The sequence below is a fragment of the Hyperolius riggenbachi genome, chromosome 10 (assembly GCF_040937935.1).
Source record: "Hyperolius riggenbachi isolate aHypRig1 chromosome 10, aHypRig1.pri, whole genome shotgun sequence".
Lineage (NCBI taxonomy): Eukaryota > Metazoa > Chordata > Amphibia > Anura > Hyperoliidae > Hyperolius > Hyperolius riggenbachi.
The window spans coordinates 129,872,826-129,896,212 of NC_090655.1; the positions used below are offsets into that span (position 1 = coordinate 129,872,826).

At 42.6% G+C, this 23,387-nt stretch overlaps 1 protein-coding gene across 2 annotated transcripts in view; it reads left to right on the forward strand.

Moving 5' to 3' along the window:
* Positions 1-23,387, forward strand: part of NDST2 (N-deacetylase and N-sulfotransferase 2) — a 307,422-nt gene that overhangs the window by 143,344 nt on the left and 140,691 nt on the right. For both annotated transcript variants that reach the window (XM_068258024.1, XM_068258025.1), the window contains one exon: positions 19,493-20,853. In XM_068258024.1, the coding sequence (XP_068114125.1) occupies positions 19,861-20,853 (993 nt within the window). In that variant the 5' untranslated portion in view covers positions 19,493-19,860. The remainder of the gene's footprint in view (positions 1-19,492; positions 20,854-23,387) is intronic.

The window sequence follows — 23,387 nt, forward strand, 5'->3', positions numbered from 1 at the left end:
ACTACCATATGAAATTGTAATTGCATTGTGTGTGGGGGCGTTTGTCATACGTTGGCCTAAAGTGCGCAGCTGACCCAACGTACGAAAAACGCCAGTGCGAGTAGCGACAGCAGAGTGGCTAACAGTATAGTTCGGAAAGGCTGTTAGTGGGTTTTAGCTTCACTACAGTGTAAGATTGCAACTGTGTGTGTGTGGGTGCGTGGCGTTCCCGTATTCGGCCTAAGCGCAAAGCTGACCCAAATATGAAAACGCGGAGTGCGCGCTGAGGACTTGACAGCACAGTGGAAGTGTCTAGCGAACAGCTAGTGGTGGCAGTGAGAGGTGTTCTGAGGGGTCCCCCAGCCTTGTTTTAGCTCGAATAAGGCTGCTCTCCGCTTGATCTGGTCAAACCCGCAGTCGGGAACCATATACGCAGGCGTGCCGGTTCCTGACAGGGGGAAATAACTTGTGTGCTGTTGTGTGGCCCTGCAGCGAGGCCTTAAAGCTGCAGTGGCCCTTTTTGTGAAAAATGGCCTGGTCTTTAGCGGAGTTTAACACTGCGCTCCTCGAGTGGTTAAAAACAAAATAAGGCTATGGGATTCCAGGAATTTCTGAGTCAAAATTAGGACTGTAGATACAATTGCATATCAGTTTATTTTCACTTCAGGTTTGCTTTAAACTCTTAAACTCTTTACAGGTTTGCTTTAAACTCTTTACTGGACCTAATTGAAGAAATGTGTTCATAATGAACAATGAGAAACTGCTCAGAACTGCCAGTCCAATGCCTAGCACATTACTGACAGCAGGGATCTGGTTGTCATGGGGGGCACAATCCGTTTCCTTTCCTCAAGGTTTAAAGGGAACCAGAGGCCCCAGAAAAAAAGCTATTATACATACCTGGGGCTTCCTCCAGCCCCATACGCACGGATTGCTCCCACGCCGCCGTCCTCCGCTTCCTGTATCCGGCGGTACCAGGTCCCGTAGTTTCGGCCAGTCGGCGGCAGGACGCGGCCAATTATCCGCATCACAGAGGCTCCCAGCATACACTTACGCGTGCGGCTGCTCAGTATGCATTAGTTATCTCCTTCACTGCTCTGTCGTTGTTCCTGTCAGATCATTGCTGACAGAGAAGATGGAGCCATTTGAAGTGGTTATGCATCAGCTGAGAGTGATTCAAAGGTGCAGAAAGGCAAGAATAAGGTCTAGAACCAAATCAATTTGCAAAAGAATGGATTTATTTGCTTTACCAGGACATCTGCATTTCTCTTGAATCATCGTGTAAGAGAACAAAGGCAGTTCCAGGGTTAACTAAATTGCTAGCTGCACTACATTTTTTCAGAAAAGGCTCCTATAAAGCCGTAGCTGGCTAAATTGTATTGTCCCAAGCCACTTCCAGAATCCTGGTCCAGGTGTTAAGCCCTATTCGGAATGTTGCTACATGGTGTTCAAAGGACTGCCTTTTTACCCACAATTCCACGGCAATTAAAATGAAAATATCGGCACGTTACCGAATGGTTACCGCATTATCAATATTTTATTGAAGTCACACCGAATGCAGAAAAACCTTGATGAATACAACTAGAAACCGATAAACTTTGAATTCAGTAATTTAACGAACTGGAATAAGTTATCGCAAAGTCAATGATGAATCGAGGCCTAACTCCAGCAGTCAAACTAGTGTGGCTGCTAATATTTCATTATGGAAATTGCAGACCTTATCCACTTAATCCATAGATAGGTTTCCATAAATTGGGTTTTTAATTTTATGCTTTTTAACTTTTTTTTTTTTTTTTTTTTTTTTTTTTTAGTATATTTCTGTTTTAAAATTCTGCAGTATCGCCACTAAGTAAATGACATTTCTTGACTTTGCAACTTTATATATAGCCCACGCAGTTCTGAAAACTGTTGATTTTGTGACTTATTGCCTCAACCATGATCTTTCACACATTTTTGCAGTGCTTGTTAAAAGTACGATGAGCTAAAGTAAAGCTGTCCAATAATATGAATAAAACTGGTAATTTCCCAAAAATGCTTTAGCTGTAGAGCACACATCTCTGTGGCATATGAGTGATCTTCTTAAAGGGAATTCCTGTGGAAAGGCTGCACCAAAATTGAACATTTGAGTAAAGTTATAGTTCGCTAGTTGCCTTTATGTACAATAAAAAAAAAATCTGGGGGTTGAACTTGAGATTTAAGACATAAAAGGCCCTTTCACAATGGCGTGGTGCTGCATTTTACTGCAGCCTACCACTAGGGCAATGCAAGTCTGTTGGATAGTTGACATAAACTGCAGTGTGCCGGAAGTACCCTAATGCGAGCACATACCTATGTTACTGTGCGGTGGACTGGAAGTCCTGTAAGTCTATGGTGACACATTTGTTAAAAAGACCGCTACAATTTTTTCGTGACGCACAAGCGCGGAACCGTATTTTGTCAATACATTTCAGCACACGTCATTGATTCGGCCACAGGAAGTGAGTGCTAGAGAGAGTTACTTCCTCTATGGTAATCCCGAAGGAAGGAACTCTTGTTGCTATTAGCCGCATATGGAAAATGCAAAAATTGCATCACACGATTTTTCTGATTTGACATCCAAAAAATAGTAACATGGTTGTAAGTTTTATTTATTTATTTTTTCTCTGGATGCAAATTTCGCATTTAGTGGAAACCGACCCATAGGAAGTCATTGCTGTGCGATTTTGTGCGTCACAAAAACGCACACATTTGTGGTAACAGGCCCTTATAGTCTGAGAAGATTCCTGTCAGCAGATCATGATGATAACATTTTTTTATGAGACAGTGGCGTAGCTACAGCTCATGTGAAAACTCAGCGAAACTTTGATGCCCCCCCAGTCGATCCAGTCAAGCGGACTACAGTGTCCCAATGCAGTCTGTTACCGCATATCGTGCGAGTTAACAAGGGCATACTTTTGACTGTATGGTTCACTGTATATGACGCAATGCTCGCATAACGTGCAATGCAACTTTTCCCTCTGTTGCGTTTCTGCTTCTACAGGGATCGCAATGCAGCTCCCGGTGGGAATCTAGCCTAATGGAGTTTAGGATGCATTTTTGGCCCATGATAAAGGTAATCGCGTTGCTTCTGTTCACTGTTTATGTTCACTTATCAGTTTGTCTGGTATCAGAATTTGCCTTGTTCTGTTTAGATTCAGTTGGGATTCAACAGTTAGCTGTGGTATTTTTTCCAAAATCTGGATTGCACTAGGAATGTATACTTCTGCCTCCCCCAGCTATAAACGTGCTGGGATGACCTAAGCATCCTTGTGAATGAAAAGCACTCTCTCTTGCTTTTATTCTTCAATCAGTTATCTAGTCAGTTCATTGCATACATAGAATTCAGAAAATGTGTGTTTGTGTGTGTGTGTGTGGGGGGGGGGGGGGGGGGGGCATGGCTTTGTTCTGTATTAATCTACTGAATTTTGATCAAAATAGAGAAGTCCGGTACTGTAGGGCCTTACTTTCATAAAGGAAGGTAATGACCCAAATGGTTACTTTAAGTGCAACTTTCTTGCTGAGTAACATCACTATTCTGCTGACGTGTTAGTTGTTAGCTTACAAATGACGTCTTTATTCTGCAACCCATTGCTTTCTGTATGCCTGTGGTCACTTGGTGCCACCCTCTCCCATTCAGGGCCTGCTAAAATTTCAATGGGATTCCTGGAAATTCAATTATTACTCAACTGTTTCACAATTGATCTTAAATGAATATGCAGAACTTTTGTTTTACTAGCTGATTTTGTTATATGCTGAGTAGAGTTGTTCTTGTGATTTCAGTTCTGCATTAAATGGATTTCCAGGAAGTTATATACATTCTTTCCCCACCCAGTTTCCCTCCCATAATACTAACTTGATTGAAAAAAAAACTTGGTTTTGCAATACATCTGAAAGCACTTTCATCTTATGGTTAGGAGTGTCAAAGGAAATATTGCTAAACACCTGTTTCAGTATTATTTTAGGCAAACCAAGTCATAATTTACCACTTCTCAAACAATATCTATCTAAGCATAAATGAGAACACCCCACTACATTTGTCGGAAAACCTTTAGTTTCTTTTTAGCGAACACAGTGAATCCAGCGCAGGAGACTTCGGCGCACAGGGAGTAACTTCAGCGTCGTCAGAAGATAGGATGGAAGTTACTTTTAAAACACAATAATTCGGCTTCAAGCAATTGCTGGAAGCCAAATTATTTCATTCCCCACCATCCATGGCGGCCTGGAGGGGGAGTAGTATTTAACGTAGCCGGGAACTTGTGCAGCAGCAGGATCAGCCATATACCGGCTGTATCCTGCGCCCAAGTCTCCCGCGTCGATTCCTGTCGTACGCCTTTTTAAGATGGAGGCTCTACTGAGCTACAGTTGCTTCATTTCTCTGCTTTTTTTTTCATGTGGCTGTATACTTTCTCAGGATATATAAGTGGATTCATATGCAGACTCACTACAGGGTCACTTTGAAGCCTTATTGTAAGAATAGTATAGCAATGAGTTAAAGGACACCTGAGGTGAAAATAAACAAATGAAATAAATGAATGTATCTATCTTCCTTCTCCTGAAAAATGACTTTTTAAGATATTCCACAGCTTTATTTTGTTTAAATCTACTTTTTAAGTTTTAACTGTTTTATTATTTTTACTTAATGACACATTCATTGAAGTATGCCAGAGCTAAAATCTAGGAACTATTGGCCCTTGTTATCTCTTTCCTGCTCTCAGAAGCGATTTTCTGCTAGGAAAGTGTTTTATCGTTGGAATTTCTTATCAGTGAGTGTCACACTGTAGTCGCTTCCTGTCTGAGTCAGGATTGAGTCAGCCACTTACATACCTGATATTTAACTTTTTCAGGCAGAGAAAGAAAAAAAAGGAACACAGCCTAGTTATTTGTGTGCTAGGCACTGTACATACACATGTCTGTCTCATCAGGTCACATGTCACCTCGGGTATCCTTTAAAGGCTCTTAAAATTTTATTGTTCCCCTCTCCTGTGTCCCCTTACAGTGACAATATCTGTTGTTAGAATGACAGCATACTTAGTTTGAAAAGTTTGATGTACTGTATAATGTTGCATTGTTTCATACATTCATGTTCTGCTGCGCTTTTATAGAGACACTTAAGCAAGTTTCATTGCTTGTGCCTCTTTCAGATGAACAGCTGAACTGCATGCTTGTTGCACAATAAGGGTATAAGAGGCGCCCTGGTGTAATAAAAGCATCTAAAAGCAGTTTAAAAACGGAAAATAAATTTGAGGTAGCTTACCTCAATGACAAAAAATATTTGTATTTTACAAAGGTTTTTATTAGTAGCACAGGCAACGCGTTTCGCAGGTCAGAGCCCGCTTCCTCAGGCCAACAACAGTGCCAAACTAAATGACAGATTCAGCAAAGGGAGCGACCGCATCCAGGTCCCTAGGGACCACCCCGAGTGGAGTCGGGTTTGTTGTCTCCACCTGCTTCCTGTGGTGGGGTGCCCCCCTGCAACCCACCTTTGTGAGTAGTGTCTTACTTTTATTACGTTCTATTGTTTTTGACATACTACACCATTGGGCTCCCACTTTTGTCTCCTGTATCTTTTCACTAGAGGGTGTTTTTGACACCCACATCCCACTACCTATGCATGCTTGTTGGGCAGTTTAGCCTACCGGCCACAAGCGCCTTTCAGCTTCAATTTAATGCAGCCAAATGACAGCAAGATCAGGATCATGATGAAGAGAACTAGTGTTAATGTGCTCAGAATCAAGGCATGGGGTTCTTATTTGACCTCTGTTGTGCATTAAACTGGCCATTTAGTGATCTAGTGCATATGAATCAAGACTGTGGCGTCTGTACAAAATCATCCGACTCCAAGTTTGACTTCTCAGTTTATGAAACCTCCAAGTCCAGGTATCCAAAAATTGCTTCGAGTCAGACTCTTAGACTCCGACTCATTAGTGTAATTCTTACCAGAGCTGTGGAGTTGGTACAAAAATCATCCGACTCAGATTCCTCAATTTATTGAAACCACTCAAAAATTGCTCCGACTTTTACTCCACAGTCCTGTTATGAATCCATGGTTTTATCCTGAAAAAGTGTTTCATTAAAAAAACAGTAGTGTTGTACTGTTAGCCATCAGTAAAAGCAAGAAGTTTTGATCCATTTATTGGGTAACTTAGAGTTAGCTTAGAGAAAGCTTACTTTTTATTTATCTCTGTTAGCCAATAAATGGTATCATCCCGATTCAAAACTTCTTGCTTTCATTAACCACTTGAGGACCGCAGTGATAAACCCCCCTAAAGACCAGGCCATTTTTCTTAAATTGGGCAACTGCAGCTTTAAGGGCTCGCTGCAGGGCCGCACAACTCGGCACACAAGTGATTCTCTACCTTTTTCTCCCCACCAACAGAGCTCTCTGTTGGTGGTGGGGTCGGATCACTCCCCCAGTGTTTATTTTTTTTTATAAATATTTGTTTCTTAATAAATTGTACTATTTTTTTTTTCTTCAATCCCTCCCTCCCCCCAGCCAGCCAATCAAGGCGATCGGCTGTCATAGGCTTAAGCCTAAGAGAGCTGATCGCTCTCCTGTGTCTCCTGTGTCCCAGGGGTCAGCCGTGTCACGCTTAGATCGCAGCGCTGTACTATGTTAATAGATGGAGGTTTCGCTGTCTAACCTTTTCCTAGTGGGAATTGCCGCTGGGACACTGAAGGTGGACCTTCGCTCCGCCTTCCAAGCGGAGATGTGCGCGCATCAGCGTTCGCTATCTCCTGCTAGCCCCATTGCCGCCGCATTCACGCCAATTTGCGTGGAGTGGTCAGCAAGTAGTTAAAAAACATATTTTGTTTCTTAACCTGAATATATTTTGTTCTGTCTTCTCTACCATATAAGAAAATCCTGTAGGTTGTTCAAGTATTTTTGGTCACTTAAACATGATCATTAGGGATGGTCAATGAGATGCAAATATTTCTGAGTTGCTGTAGAATTATGCAAATTACGTATGCAAATGTATGCAGCTTGAAATAGACCGTTCAGAATTTGCATATTGTTTCATCAACTTTTCCTTATTTGTTCTCCTAGACCATCCCTAATGATCATTTCTCATTTACAGAGGGCTCATACTTTCATCTGCAAGAATCTTAGACTGTTCCCTGAAAGCCTTTTGCCGCACAGTTGGGCGATTTGACTAGCGTTTTTTTTTCCTTTTTTTCAGTAGCCATTTCTATTGAAAATTGCATGCGTTGTACGGGAAAGTAATGCTGGTTGTGTTTTTATTCTTTTAAGTGCGCTGTGTGGAATTGCATTTGCCTCTGGAAAATGCAGTAGCATCATAGACTATCATTAAATGCCATTCCGCATGCATTTTTGTCTGTGTCAAATTGCTGCAGATTTGCTCAAGTGTGAGAACCGTCTCAACTCCCTGATGATGATACATGCTGCCTTCTCTCCACTTAGATGGTATGTGTCTTCAGGAAATAAGGGAGTAGTCAACCTCAGCTGTGATGCGTGCATGAAAAAAGGGCACCAGGAAAAAAGGGCCCGGCTGGATAACGAAATGGTGCAAGTGGAAAACGAAATTTCAGTAACGATAATCGTTAATGAAATTTGTGAACAATAAATACGGTTTTAAAACAGTCGGGAGTTGATAACGTCAATATATTAAAGTTAAATATTGTAACGTAATTCAACAATACAGCTTAACCCAACCCTGCTCTCACACACAACCCTCCCCTGGTGGTGCCTAAAAGTAACCACTCCCCTGGTGGTGCCCAACCCTAACCACCCCCACCCCCGGCTGTGGTGCCTAACCCTGACCACCCCTCCACCTATCTTTGGTAACGTAAAATCTGTCCAGCCAAATAAAATATGACAAAAACTAGAACGTTGCAAGCTAACTAACTAACTAACAAGCTGAACATACTTCAAAAACTTTAATGTTCTAATGTTAACTATATTTATCGGGCACACTTTTTTTTTGCTTTTTTTTCGCCTTAGTAACAATAATTGCTCTAGAGCAGGGGTCTCAAACTCGCGGCCCGTGGGCCATTTGCGGCCCTCGATACAATATTTTGTGACCCTCGCCGGCAAAAGCTTACTTAAAGTTCGCTTCAGTGTTCCCAAGTAATCCGCCGTATCCCCGCCGCTAAACGAGGGCTGCAGAGCCCCCAAATCGCTGGGGGGGCAATCCACAGGCATTTCCTGGAAGGGGCAGAGCTTTTAGCTTCAGCTCTGCTCCTCCTGACGTCAATCGCGATGCATTGCCGCCTCTGCCCGCCCTCTGTGTGAAGGAAGAGTGAGAGGGGCGGGCAGAGGCGGCGATGCGCCACGATTGACGTCAGGAGGGGCAGAGATGTAGCTGAAAGCTCTGCCCCTTCCAGGAAATGCTGGCGGATTGCCCCCCGGGCGATTTGGAGGCTCTGCAGCCCTCGTTTTGCATCGGGGACACGGCAGATTACTTGTAATGGGAGCACTGAAGCGAACTATAAGGTAAAATAGGCAAAATAGTTTGCTTAAGTGTGAATTTGATTTTGAAATAAAAATCAATGCAAGGGGCGGGGGGGGGGGGGGAGCTGCTGATTGATTGATTCCCTTATGCAGCCCGGCCTCATCCTGAATTTGCCTCCTGCGGCCCCCAGGTAAATTGAGTTTGAGACCCCTGCGAGTCTATGGCGGCGCCCTTTTCGTCCACTAGCTTCCTGCACCCTTTTTTTAGCTGCTTCCGCTGTGACGGACTACTCCAGTAACCGCTTAACTGCAGTGAGGCCTGCATGAAAAAAGGGCGCAGAGAGAAAAGGGCCAGCTGGATAACGAAAAGTCGCTGGTGGATAAGGAAATCTGATAAAGGTAAACATTGTTGTCAAACTTTGTTAATGATAAATACTGTTGTGAAAACAGACGAGGCATAGTAACGAAAAGATATTAAAGTTAAATATCATTACGTAATTCACCAATACAGCTTAACCCAAACCTACCCTCACGCAGAACCCTTCTCTGGTGGTGCCTAAAACTAACCACTCCCCTGGTGGTGCCTAATACTAACCATTTCTCCCCCCCCCCCCCCCCGGCCCAGTGGTGGTGCCTATCCCTAACCAAAGGCCCCCCCCCCCCCGTGTTGCCTAAAACTAACCGCCGCCCAGCTGGTGCCTAACCCTAACCACTCCCCCTGGTGGTGCCTAACCCTAACCACTCCCTCTGCAGAAACACTTTTTTTTTTTTTTTTTTTACACATAAAAACGATATCTTTGAAAACGTAAAATCTGTACATACAAACGAAATGACAAAAACTAAATTGTTGCAAGCCTCTAAAATAACATACTTCAAAAACTATGTTCTAATGTTGTTAACGATATTTATCGCGGCAACCTTTTTTCTGCTTTTTTCACCATATTAACGATAATTGCATTAAAGTCTATGACGGTACCCTTTTCGTCCACCCTCAGCCGGCACCCTTTTTTCCTGCTAATGATAGAAGGGATATTGTGCAAGGTGAGAAAAATAACATTAAAATAATCTTATTAGTGTGCTGATGTGTTAGTTGATATCATTAGGTACATATTACTTTTCGGTTGTACACCAAGGGAGCACTTTAAAGGGAACCAGAGAGGAACGGTAATAAAAAATAGAACAAGCTTTTATACATACCTGGGGCTTCTTCCAGCCCCATAAACCTGGATCGCTCCCATGCCGCCATCCTCCGCTTCTTGTATCGGCGGTACCGGGTCCCGTCACTTCCGGCGTCCGCATCACAGGGGCTCCCTCCATACCCGTACGCATGAGGCTGCGCGGTAGGCAGCCTCATGCGTACGTATACGGCGGCGTGGGAGCGATCCGTGCGTATGGGGCCGGAGGAAGCCCCAGGTATGTATACAAGCCTTCCCCCAACGTCTCTGGTTCCCTTTTAAAGGACCACTATTACAAAAAATTCTTAAAATGTGTAAAAAGTACTTTTGAGTAAAATGCAATATATATTACTTTTTTCCTATGTTGCTTACATTGGCAGTAAAAATCGGACAAATCTGACTTTGGGACTAGTCGGTCTTCTCATGGGGAATTCTCAGTATTTCCTTTATTCTTGTAACAGCAAGGTTAGAGAAGGAACATTTTTATATTGCATTTAACTCTGGAGCAAATGTACATTTTATACACATGAATACATGTGCATTTGACATTTTACAATTTTTTTTGTGATGGTGGTCCTTTAAAAACATCTGTATCAGGACATTATATACAGGGCTGTGGAGTCGGGCAATTTTGGGTGCCTGGAGTCGGAGTCGGGAAAAAATGCACCGACTCCGACTCCTAATGAATTTGTAACTGTAATTAAAATAGAAAATATGATAAAATGTTCTATTTCTCAGATAATAGTCATTAAAAATAATGTATATATACAGTATATATACAGTAATAGCTGTGCTTAGTCCACAAAAATAAAATAAACCAATCAAAATTAGTTACTTGTGCTGCTTCAATAAAGCAGTCCTCGTATTTTTAAGGTCAGATATACATATCTGATTGTGACTGTATATATGATGTGTACACAGGAATCTCTTATATATACTAAATAACATCTATGCTGTAAGAATAAAGCCTGATGTGTAGCTGTGTCACTAATAGAGATGGTCAACGAGATGGAAATAATTCTGCATTGATGCTGATTTATGCAAATGTATGCACTCCCTTTGCTCATGAAATCAAATAATTTGATATGTTATTAAAATTTGGTTTGGTGACTACAAATTAAAGGGTAACTGAGACGGATGAAAAGTAAAGTTTTGTACATACCTGGGGCTTCCTCCAGCCCCCTTCAGGCTAATCAGTCCCTCGCTGTCCTCCACCACACGGATCTTCTGCTATGAGTCCTGGTAATTCAGCCAGTCAGCGCTGTCCAGCCGCATGCAGCTCCCACAGCCAAGAACGTTCTGCACCTGCGCAATAGTGCTACACAGGTGTAGTATGCTCCTGGCGGCGGAGTGTGTGCATGCGCACTACGCCTGACTGGCTCAAGTACCTGGACTCATAGCAGAAGATCCAGGTGGTGGAGGAGGACAACGAGGGACTGATTATCCTGAAGGCGGCTGGAGGAAGCCCCAGGTATGTATAAGACTTTAATTTAATCTGCCTCAGGTTTACTTTGTTACACAGTAGTACTATACTCTACATATGCACTCCCCACAGAGCTGCAGGGAATCCACTGAGAATGCTGTGCACATTGAACACAGAGGTGTTGTCTGTTTACTATCTCCTCCTTCCCCTGCAGAGTACCTGCACATCACTCTTACATGTACCCACACTTACATTGCCTAGGGCCTGATAGATGTTCTTTGTTCCGGTTTGTACCTTTTACAAGTACTCTTACCAAGGACTAGTTTTAGTCTAAAGGGAATAAATATAGTAGTCTACATATCCTTCTCACTTCAGTTGTATTGTAAAATTCCTAAGCGTTGGCAGTTAAGAGACGAATTTCATGTTACATACTTTTAATCAACAAAATTGTAATATGCAAATTAGAGGAGTCGGAGTCGGTGGAATCCTAAACTGAGGAGTCGGAGTCGGTGGATTTTTGGACCGACTCCACAGCCCTGATCATATATATAGATCACTACAGACTCACTTCTACGTTAATAAATAATGTTTGATACTGGACAGGCTTTTGTGTGATCTTGATTTTTAGCAGAATTTGCTTTCCTGTAGAAAACTTTTACTTCTGGGCACTTATTCCTGTAATACAAATCAGAAAATATGAGGCAGTGATGGAGATACTTGTGTTTCTATGTTGTGAGACCGCGGTGTCTGATACATGTGGCTTTGTCCTACGTTAGTATTTTGTACACAAACTTGCCTACTTTGCCCTCTGCTGGAGCCAGCATTACTGCAGCCCGCTGTGTGCCGTTCCTGAGGAAAGAATCCCATTCTCTCACCACAAACATTACACCACAGCAGCACTGACTCCTCTCCCAGAGCAGTGTGTAGAGAGGGGAGCCTGCCTTCAAGTGCTGACATCACCATTCCCTGAACTGTGTGGAAAATCCATTCCAACAATTCTGCTGAACACATATTTCTCTGGGCAGATGCAAGTCCAACTTTGGCTGGAAAGTACACTTTATGAATGTTGCATCGTGCACAGAGTTAATGCAGCTTCTAGCCAGATGTTGAGCATTTGTGCTGTGATTCATTAGTCACATTACTTCAACTCACTTCATTCCTCTTCCAGGAAATGTTCTTATTTTGGAAAAAAAAACTTGAGACCCCCTGGTCTAAAAGGTGTCAGGAAATATGACATCTGTGCAGAAGAAAGTGTTTTCTGCATTGAGTCTTTAAAGTAGTAATTATATTGCTCAAGTTAATCCAAGTAGATTCACTGGCAGAGTTATCCGTTTTTTTTTTTCTCTGTTCAGTTTAAGAATCATTTTTTTGATTGATTGTAACATTTGAAAATTCTGACCAATGTATCACACGTGTTCAATTTCCCCAAATTGTGATCAGAAAAATTCACCACTTCCAATCAGCTTATATTGAAAAAAAATGGGATAATTTGATCAGGTTTCTCGAACCAATTGGAAAAAAAAAAAAAAAACACTTTCCATTTTTCTGTACAACTATTTGTTTTTTTATTGTTTTGCTGTAAAATTGCATCTTTTTATTGTATCGTTTTTGGCCAGCTTAAGACTGTTGTGATACCCAAATACACTCCCTTACTCTGAAACAGGAGCCCCCTTCTATAGCAGGAGGTGTTATGGCTATTTTTGTTATTGTTGGAGGGAGTCATGGTGACCACAATTATTTTGACACTCGGCAGATCGACCCCTGAGTCATGGGAATCCAGAAGGGGTAGAGGGTGTGGTATTTCCATCAGATTTGTAGTTACATTCCTGAATTGCTATCTTTACTGTTCAGAAATATTGCCAGCTAATAGTAAATATTGTATGTGTGGCATGCCTGTGTGTGTCGTGTCTGCTTTTTGCAAGGAATGTGGATAAGGGCTTAAAATGAATGAATAAATGTTTAAAAAAAAAACACTGTTGGGATGGACATGAACATTTTAGATGTTTCTGTAGAATTCTGTTGTCAAATTGAGTTTAGTGGAGTACATAGAACTAGAGTGCCCCCAGAGGATAAATTAAATTTGTAGCATCTGAAATAAAGAAGTGAAAAATAGTGCTGTACAGTGCATACGAGTTTGTCTCTTACCAGATGTTAGTAGTAGTTTTAATGCAATTTAGGAAAAGGAAACACCTCTTTGTAGGCTGAATTTAGATAACAATGCGTAAAAGCTCTTTTGCAAACTTTGAACATGCAGCAATGTTTTTTTTTCTGGGACAGCAGTGGCATCCTCCCTTGAACTCCATTCTTGTTAGCATATGCCAGAGACTTTTGTAAGGCCACATACAGACATCAGACCATAGTCTTTGGAAAATGAAAGATCACAGACCAATCTTACCACCCTTCCTGTAGTATAAGAGCCATACTCTACACAGTCTTTTCTATGGAGCTGAACTCCACATCAGAAAAATTCATTGCAAGATGCTGCACACAAAGATGCTGTACAGACACAAAAGATCAGTATCTGCAAAAGATCTGTTCCTGCCAAAAATCCATTCCTACAAATTGCAATGATAGTCTATGAGATCTGCAGATCATCATACACACATGATTTAACTGACATTCATCTGCAGATCTGCAGATCTGAAAATCCATCCTGGTGGATCTGATCTGCAGATGAATGTCAGTTAAATCATGTTTGTATGATGATCTGCAGATCTCATAGACTATCATTGCAATTTGTAGAAATGGATTTTTGGCAGGAACAGATCTTTTGCAGATACTGATCTTTTGTGTCTGTACAGCATCTGTGTGTGCAGCATCTTGCAATGATTTTTTTCTGATGTGGAGTTCAGCTCCATAGAAAAGACTGTGTAGAGTATGGCTCTTATACTACAGGAAGGGTGGTAAGATTGGTCTGTGATCTTTCATTTTCCAAAGACTATGGTCTGATGTCTGTATGTGGCCTAAGTCTTTAGTTCACACTCTAGGATTCTTCCTCACCTCATTGAGCGTTCTGCGCTGTGCTCTTGCAGTCATCTTTACAGGACAGCCACTCCTAGGGAGAGTAGCAGCAGTGCTGAACTTTCTCCATTTAGGCGCAGATCCACTAAACGCTAGTGGTTTTGGGAGCAGAGAGCCGCTATTTGCCAGGTGCACACCGAGCGGATTTTGTATGAGATCTGCCGGCGCCATCCGCGTGACTAATGTATTTGTATGGGCTGGTGCACACCGGCGGTTTGAGGTTTTAAGCAAACCGCAAACGTGCAGCAAGAGGCACGTTTGCGGCTTGCTAAAAACCTCAAACCGCCGGTGTGCACCAGCCCATAGAGATACATTAGCCATGCGGATTTTCAGGCGGATTCGGCCAGCGGATCCGCCCGGTGTGCACTGGGCCTCAGAGACAATTTGTCTTGCCATGGACTGGTGAACTGCAAGGCTTTTGAAGATACTTTTATAACCCCTTTCCAGCTTTATGCAAGTTATCAATTTTTAATTGTAGGTTTTCTGAGAGCTCTTTTGAGCGAGGCATCATTCACATCAGGCAATGCTTCTTGGGAAAAGCAAACCCACAACTGGTGTGTGTTTTTTATAGGGCAGGGCTGCGGTAACCAACACCTCCAATCTCATCTCATTGATTGGGCTCCAGCTGGCTGACACCTCACTCCAATTAGCTCTTAGAGAGGTCATTAGTCTAAGGGTTCACATAATTTTTCCAACTGCACTGTGAATGTTTACATGGTGTGTTCAATAAAAAAAACATGGAAACCTTTAATTCTTTGTGTGGTATTAGTTTAAGCATAGTGTGACTGCCTATTGTGACTTAGATGAAGATCAGATCACATTTTATGACCAATTTGTGCAGAAATCAATTTAATTTCGACGGGTTCACATACTTTTTCTTGCTACTGTATATGTTTTCATTTGTGCTGAAACATCAAACGTGGTTAAACAGTTATTAGTTAGTCTAAATGAGAAGAAATCCCTATAAACCACACTATGGGGTATATTTGCCAATGTTGGAAAATAGGGGCTAGTGGGTGGAATTTTCATTTCCTTGAAACGCTTATTAAAATTTAGTTGGTGTGGTATTCTGCTGGAAAACCAGGCAACAGTTTACTTGGTGCCATTGCCGCATGCCCCCAACCAGCAGCATATTCTCAGGTGTGTACATAGAAAACTGGTACGTTCCTAGTGTTCTCAAACAGACTTGAACAAATATTTACTACTAGTATACAAAAAGAAGTTCCTGTACTTTGAATGTCTGCCTGCAGCTGTAAAGAAGCAGCTGATGGACATTGCACACACTGCCAGTCAGCTGCCCATGTTTGTAACAGAGGCTTTAGATTTTTGCACAGTAAAATAAAAAGTATAGTTCTCCTCCACAGTGGGGCGTTAAAGTCGCACGTTATAAAAATGTATAACGCAGACTAACGCACAGTAATACAAAGTCTGTGCGACATTCACAGTGCACACGTTGCGTTGTGTGTAACGTGTAGCAATATTTAGAAAGTGCTTCATGCTGTGCGTTTAGCAATAAATTTGCTGCGTTGTGTGTTGCACATGCTCAGTAAGGTTTAGTTTTTTTAAAAAATGGAACGCATGGGCCGGTTTCATTCCATCAGTATGCGACGAAAACGGGGCACCAAGCGATACATAACGCAGTGTAAAATAACGTCTAATTTCATAACCTACATGCGCTGCGTTAGGGGCACGTTGTACGCAACGTCCCACTGTGAAAGAGGCCTTACCAATTAGTATACAAGCTTAAACATGAATATCTTAGATTTCCATTTCTTAGGGCCCTTTTCCACCTGCAATCGCTAGCGTTCACGCTGAACGCTAGCGATTGCTGAATCGCAAAACCGGCGATTCCCCCGACGTTTGCGGCCGCGATTTTGCTATGCTATGCACTGCATAGCAAAATCGCGGCAATTATCGCTCCGCCGCGCGTTCGCGTTCCCCGCAAAAACGAATCGCGGTAGTGGAAATGACCTACCGCGATTCCCATGTTAAAAAGCAAACCGTAGCGATTGTAAAATCGCTAGCGGTTTGCGTTTTTGCGATTCAGCATCGCAAACGCCGCTAGTGGAAAAGGGCCCTTATTACTGTTTTTACTTTTTATGTTTTTTGTTTCCTCAGGTATCACTTAATGTATATGTGTACTAATTAATACGCACAAAGGTTTTTAAAAACGGTTGTGTGTCCAAAGGTCGACCTGTTATATTCCTTGTAAGCAGCCATTTGATGAGTCCTTCAGTAAATTCAGTGTATTGTCTTAGTAGGTCAGTGTTCTTACATAGAAAACTGGTACATTCCCGGTGTTATCAAACAAACTTGAACGCATATTTACCATAATACATCATGAAGTTCCTGTACTTTGAATGTACCTTTAAGCTACAGAGCTAAAAACACAATTTAAACACTGTATTTATGCAATGGCTTAATTAGGCCATGCACACACTGGGTCAATCGGTCCGGATGGAAAATGTAGGTCACCTGGTGGCAGATCAGGAGCATGTCGCTAGCAGTTAGGTATTCTCACTTGTCAGTCGCACAGTTCATGTCTGCTTCAACTCCCCGACTGCTCTGTCATCTTCATGTCTGTATACCCGGGCGCTGTGTGCTGTAATGCAGGGTATAGACATTTGAGGCCTCTAGTGGCCACTTCACCCCTAGTGTCTGTACCCTGTATTACATCACACTAGCACCTGGGGCAGTGATCTGCAAACTTGGCTCTCCAGCTGTTAAGCAACTACAAGTCCCACAATGCATTGCAGGAGTCTGACAATCACAGCCATGATTCATAAAGGCAAATGCATTGTGGGACTTGTAATTCCTTAACAGCTGGAGAGCCAAGTTTGCAGATCACTGACCTGGGGGAAACAAGACAGAGAAGCAGAGACCAGGACCACACGGTGGAAGGAGGAGGGGGGCCTTGGGGGACTGGGGCCTGGCAGGAACACAGATTTTTCAAAGATTTAATGCTAAAATCGATTGAAAATCTCTGATCAGTGAATGATCAGAGAGGGATCTATCTGCTGGCCATATTAACAAGTGTATGGCCATCTTTACTTTTTAAGAGTTGACTAGTTTTTCTTTGCATTCATACAAGTGGCAGCAATCTGACAAGTGACAATCAACCCCCAGTGACTGCACAGGGATCTCCACCCTCCAGTGACTGCACAGGGATCTCCACCCTCCAGTGACTGCACAGGGATCTCCACCCTCCAGTGACTGCACAGGGATCTCCACCCTCCAGTGACTGCACAGGGATCTCCACCCTCCAGTGACTGCACAGGGATCTCCACCCTCCAGTGACTGCACAGGGATCTCCACCCTCCAGTGACTGCACAGGGATCTCCACCCTCCAGTGACTGCACAGGGATCTCCACCCTCCAGTGACTGCACAGGGATCTCCACCCTCCAGTGACTGCACAGGGATCTCCACCCTCCAGTGACTGCACAGGGATCTCCACCCTCCAGTGACTGCACAGGGATCTCCACCCTCCAGTGACTGCACAGGGATCTCCACCCTCCAGTGACTGCACAGGGATCTCCACCCTCCAGTGACTGCACAGGGATCTCCACCCTCCAGTGACTGCACAGGGATCTCCACCCTCCAGTGACTGCACAGGGATCTCCACCCTCTAGTGACTGCACAGTGATCTCCACCCTCTAGTGACTGCACAGTGATCTCCACCCTCTAGTGACTGCACAGTGATCTCCACCCTCTAGTGACTGCACAGTGATCTCCACCCTCTAGTGACTGCACAGTGATCTCCACCCTCTAGTGACTGCACAGTGATCTCCACCCTCTAGTGACTGCACAGTGATCTCCACCCTCCAGTGACTGCACAATGCCTGGTTAGCTTGGAAAACCTATAGCAACATCTGTCAAATACTTATATTACATTCACTGGTGCAACATTATACTTTAAGCTGAAGTTTATTAGCCAATATAGTATCAGTAGGCCCTAACACTGTTTATGGGAGAAGACTGCTGGCTGTGTTAGGATGACTGTGAATGGTCATTGGCTTATCATCTGCAAGTTAAAGTGTGATGTATATTGCCAGCTTAATGTAAACTTGACATGACTTAAAGAGACACTGAAGCGAAAAAAAAATATGATATAGTGAATTGGTGGTGTACTATGAATAATTACTAGAAGATTAGCAGCAAATAAAATATTCTCATACTTTTATTTTCAGGTATATAGTGTTTTTTCTAACATTGCATCATTCTATAATATGTGCACATTACACAACACTCAGCATTCAAAATGAGTCTTTCAGAGCAGTCTGTGAAGTAATGACCTCTCCTCTAGCAGAGGAAAAGTAAATAGTCCAGGAACAGTTGAGATAATAAAGTCAGAAAACAGCCCTCTCCACGACTAAATTAGTCGGAGAGCTTAATGGCTTGTTTGCATAGAGATAACAACTGGAGTTTCTCAACTCTTCCTGTACTGGAAACAATTAGACTGATGTATCTGATCTTAATGTTTTATTTCTTAGCTGTGCTACACATACAAATCATAATATCATCATTTTTTTCGCTTCAGTGTATCTTTAATAAGCTGAAGTTGGCCAGGTGTCTGTACTTAGTCAGAATTATCCTTCTATCCACCTCTGGGCGAACTGGGCTGTCCCTTTAGTTATCTGGTTGTATGCAGCAACCCCTCCCATCTCTGTCCACTTAGTTACTGAAGTCTTAACCCATGTCTCCTCCAGGTGACACACTTGAGCTGTGGGGGAAAGTTGAGTGGAGATTTACATCACTGGGTGGACAGAGATGGAAGGAGTTTGGTTTTGCACCAAAGTCAAGCTCTGGATAACTGCAGGAACAGTTGAGTTAGACAGATGAGATTAAAGCACAGTACTTTTAAGGACGTATAGGGGGAAAATCCAGACTGGGACTATAGTCACACCTCTAGATGGGTAAATTTACTGTTCATTGTTTTTCACATCTTACGTTTTGAAGTACCCTTTTAACACTGAGAACTCTGTGCACTGCGTCATGCTGCAGCCTTCCCTCTGCCCTCCTGAAACCTGCAGATTTATTTTTTTTAAGGTGGTATCACTATAGACTTCTACATTTTTTAGATGTCGATAGGACTAAAATGATATACCGGTGTTAGTGATATCTTTTTAAACACTTTTCCACTATATGTATTTAACAATTGTATGGTACAGAAAATGTGTGGGTTGTACACTGGTCATGGTAAGCATTGAAGAACCCCATGTGTGGATTAAAGGTCATTTGTCTTGCATAAAGGATCCAGGTTCATACTCTGTAAGTTTGTTGAGATGTAAGCAAATATTGATAAATCGTTAATGCACAGGGGGAAGCAGGGTTGATGCTGTGGCTGTGAACTTTTCTGCTGTCTAGTCATTCATATATATTGCAGAAACCGGGAACTGTAGTGGTTAAGTAACTGTTCCTTATTGTGTCAGGCATTTTTTTTAATAATGTTTTATTTTGTTCAATTGCAGGATACAGCCTAACCGCAAAGATTAAGCATCTGGATTAAACACAGGGAGGGAGTTACTCTTCAGAAGCAGCTACTTGCCAGAGGAAGAAGAAGAGAGATGTGAGAAGTGTTTGGGATGTAATCTTGTGGTGGCGATCTGTTAAGCAGCCCAGATTGGAGTGCATGGAAGCAATGGGAATTGGAGGCCATGGTAACCTGACATAAATGGCAGGCTGGAGGCGATCTCACCTCTTCGCGTCCTGCTTTTACTGCCTTTTTCTGTGCTGCTGCTCTCCTGAGGAACATCACGCCTTGGCCTTGTGCAGTCAGAGGACAGCGCTCAAGCAAAGTAGGTGAACTCTGAAAGCTGGTGAGGTATTTGTCCTCACCATGATTCATCTATGGAAACTAGTTCGGCACATGCGACAGCTGGAACTCCACCGCTTGATCCTCCTTTTGATTGCATTCAGCTTAGCCTCCATGTGCTTCTTGGCTTACTATGTCACCAATAGCCCAAAAATTAAGGAGCCTCCCCCTTTACCCTTTAGTGACTGTAGCAGTCAGCAGAGAATTGAGTTTCGGCCCCAAGCCAGCTGGAGGGTGGCTAAATCTGTGGATACTTCCCGAACTGAACCTGTGGTGCTGGTGTTTGTGGAGAGCATATACTCCCAACTTGGACAGGAAATTGTGGCTATTTTGGAATCTGGCCGATTTAGGTACAGGACGGAAATTGCTCCAGGGAAGGGAGACATGCCAACTTTGACTGATAAAGATCGGGGCCGTTATGCTCTAATCATCTATGAAAATATCCTGAAGTATGTCAACTTAGATGCTTGGAACAGGGAGCTGTTGGACAAATACTGTGTGGAATATGGAGTTGGTATCATTGGGTTCTTCAAAGCTAATGAGAACAGCTTATTGAGTGCACAGTTGAAAGGCTTCCCACTATTCCTACATTCCAATTTGGGATTACGGGACTACCACATTAACCCTAATGCTCCACTTCTGTATGTAACAAGAGCAAATGAGGTGGAGCAAGGGCCTCTTCCAGGAGATGACTGGACAGTATTCCAATCTAACCATAGCACGTATGAACCTGTGCTGCTGGCTAGCACCAAGTCAGCAGAGTCCATTCCTCACCTTGCTACACACAAAGCACTTCACGCTACTGTGGTACAGGACCTGGGCCTTCATGACGGCATCCAGCGTGTATTGTTTGGAAACAATCTTAACTTTTGGCTGCATAAACTTATATTTGTTGATGCTATTGCTTACTTAACTGGCAAGCGTCTCTGCCTCACTCTTGATCGATACATTTTGGTTGACATTGATGATATATTTGTTGGTAAAGAAGGAACACGGATGAAGGTCTCTGATGTAGAGGTAAGTCAGCTTAAAGAAATGCCTCTTAACATTTTTATATTCTCAATTCCATGGGCAAGGCAAAAGTCCAGAAAGGAATAGGTAGTTTGGTTTTACAACCTCCTTTTTGTTTACAGCACATTGGTTTAGGACAGATATATGCATGTAATAGTTTGCTTCTGTATGAATGTAAAGTCCTGTGCATTTTTTCTTGTTGGAATAGATACTTCTGGCATCATCAGTAAGGCCTAGTGCACACCAGAGCGGTTCTGCTGCGGTTTGCGATCCACTTGCGGGTGCGGATCCGCTAGGGTAATGTATTTCAATAGGCTGGTGTACACCAGAGCGGGAGGCGTTTTGTAGAAACGCATACTCCCGGGCTGCTGCAGATTTTGGATTGCGGATGCGTTTCTGCATCAATGTTAAGTATAGGAAAAACGCAAACCGCTCTAAAAAACGGCACTTCAGAGCGGTTTGCCAGGCGTTTTTTGTTACAGTAGCTGTTCAGTAACAGCTTTACTGTAACAATACATGAAATCTACTACACCAAAAACTTCACAAAACCGCAAAATGCTAGGTGAAACGCTACAGAAAAAGAAGAAAAAGCGTTTCAAAATCTGCTAGCATTTTGCAGATCTGCTAGCGGTTTTTGGTGTGCACTAGGCCTAAGATAGTTTGTTTTATGTATGTACAAAGAAGGCAACATACAGTGAATAAATACTATAGAAACCATGTTTTTTGCAAGATGTATATAACCTTGCATATTTATATTGCACTGAGTAAAGTTCTGGTTTAAATCTGAATTCAATTCAGAAGTTTACAAATTGGCTTAACTTTGCAGGGAGCACTGAAGGGGTTAAGACTCCGTGTTATGCTAGGTACCCACCATACAATTTTCTGTCAGACTTACCTGCCAGATCGATTATTTTCAACATGTCCGACCTGAATTTCGATAGATTTTCCAGTTGATTTTCGATTTTCCGATCCTTTTTTTTTTTTCAATCGTTTTTCGTTCACTGCTATGAAAATCGGTCAGAAAATAGAAAATTGATAGAAATTCAGATCGGACATGTGGGAAATAATCGAAATGGCCGTTAAATTTGCCAGAAAATTTTATGGTGTGTACCTAGCATTATATGCATGAGGAAAGCTGCCTGGGCAGAGTGCCTGCAGTCTATTCACAGCTACTGATAACTAATTAGACACTTTAATCTGGCTAAACAAGCACAGGAACACAGAGCAGTGGATTTCTCCAGCAGCTATATGTGGAATAAAGATTTCATTGTGTGCTGTGCAAGAGTTCCGCTTAGTATTTCCTTTTTTTCAGGGAGAACAGTAGCTTATCCATGTTACAATGAAATGTTGAGCAATCTGCATCAATTTTTAAAAAGCACCTAAACACTAAAGTTTTTATGTTCTCGTAAATTATAAATATTTCAAGTAGTGTGGGTAAGGATGTTGCTGCTAATAAAATAGTGACATCATACTTAGCGTTGATGCACTTATAAACATGTAAGGGTATTCAGAGTAGGTTTTACAACTGTATTTCATGTGACAATGTATCCATGGTGCATATAGTTCCTTGTCACGTGTCTAGCTCTGTCCCGTGTACCTGTAGCAAAGTACAAGAGTTCAGCCGAGTGATGCCATACTTGCTGGTGCAGAGATGGGCTTGGAAATACTTATCCTGTTTGTGGGTAGGATGGAAGCACTTTCACACAATACAGCATAGTTTACTTGATCAATGCTACCAAATCAATTTATTGATTCAAACTGCTGGTTAAAGTGTACCTGTAGGGGAAAAAAAAGTTTTCCAAATGGGTCCTCACCTTGGGAGAGGGAAGCCACTGGATCCTCCAGAGGCTTTCCCTGTCCTCCTCTACTAAGGTGTTCTAGCACTGTCCCTCTCTCTGCAAAACTGCTTGTCGACTGATTGCAAATGCACAGTAACACAGACCCTTCTGGCAGAAAAAGCCTTGCATGATCGGGTTTCGTGCTACTGCACAAGCACTAGCCACATGCGCAGTAAGACAGGCCCAATTGGGCTCTTGTTTTTTTTTTCTGCCAAAGCCCAAGTGGGTCTGTGATACTGTGCAGGCCAGGGGCGTAGCAATAGGGGGTGCAGCGGTAGCGACCTCATCGGGGCCCTTGGGCCAGAGGGGCCCCGAATGGCTCTCCCTCAACCACAGTATTAGCTCTATATTGGTCCAGTGCTCATAATAATCATTTATATATATATATATATATATATATATATATATATATATATATATATATATATATATATATATATATATATATATATATATATATATACTTTGAATAGTGGTAATCATTAACAAACTATTCCCCATCCCCTTCTTGCACCTCTGACATTGTAGTTGCCATTGGCAGCTTTTAGAGCGCCGTTTCAATTGCTATGTATAGAGTGCATGGGGGGCCCCATTCTAAAACTTGCATCGGGGCCCACAGCTCCTTAGCTACGCCACTGCAGGCACAGTGTATCCGCGCTACAGGGACCTCAGTGCTGGAATGGCCTGATGGGGAAGCCTCTG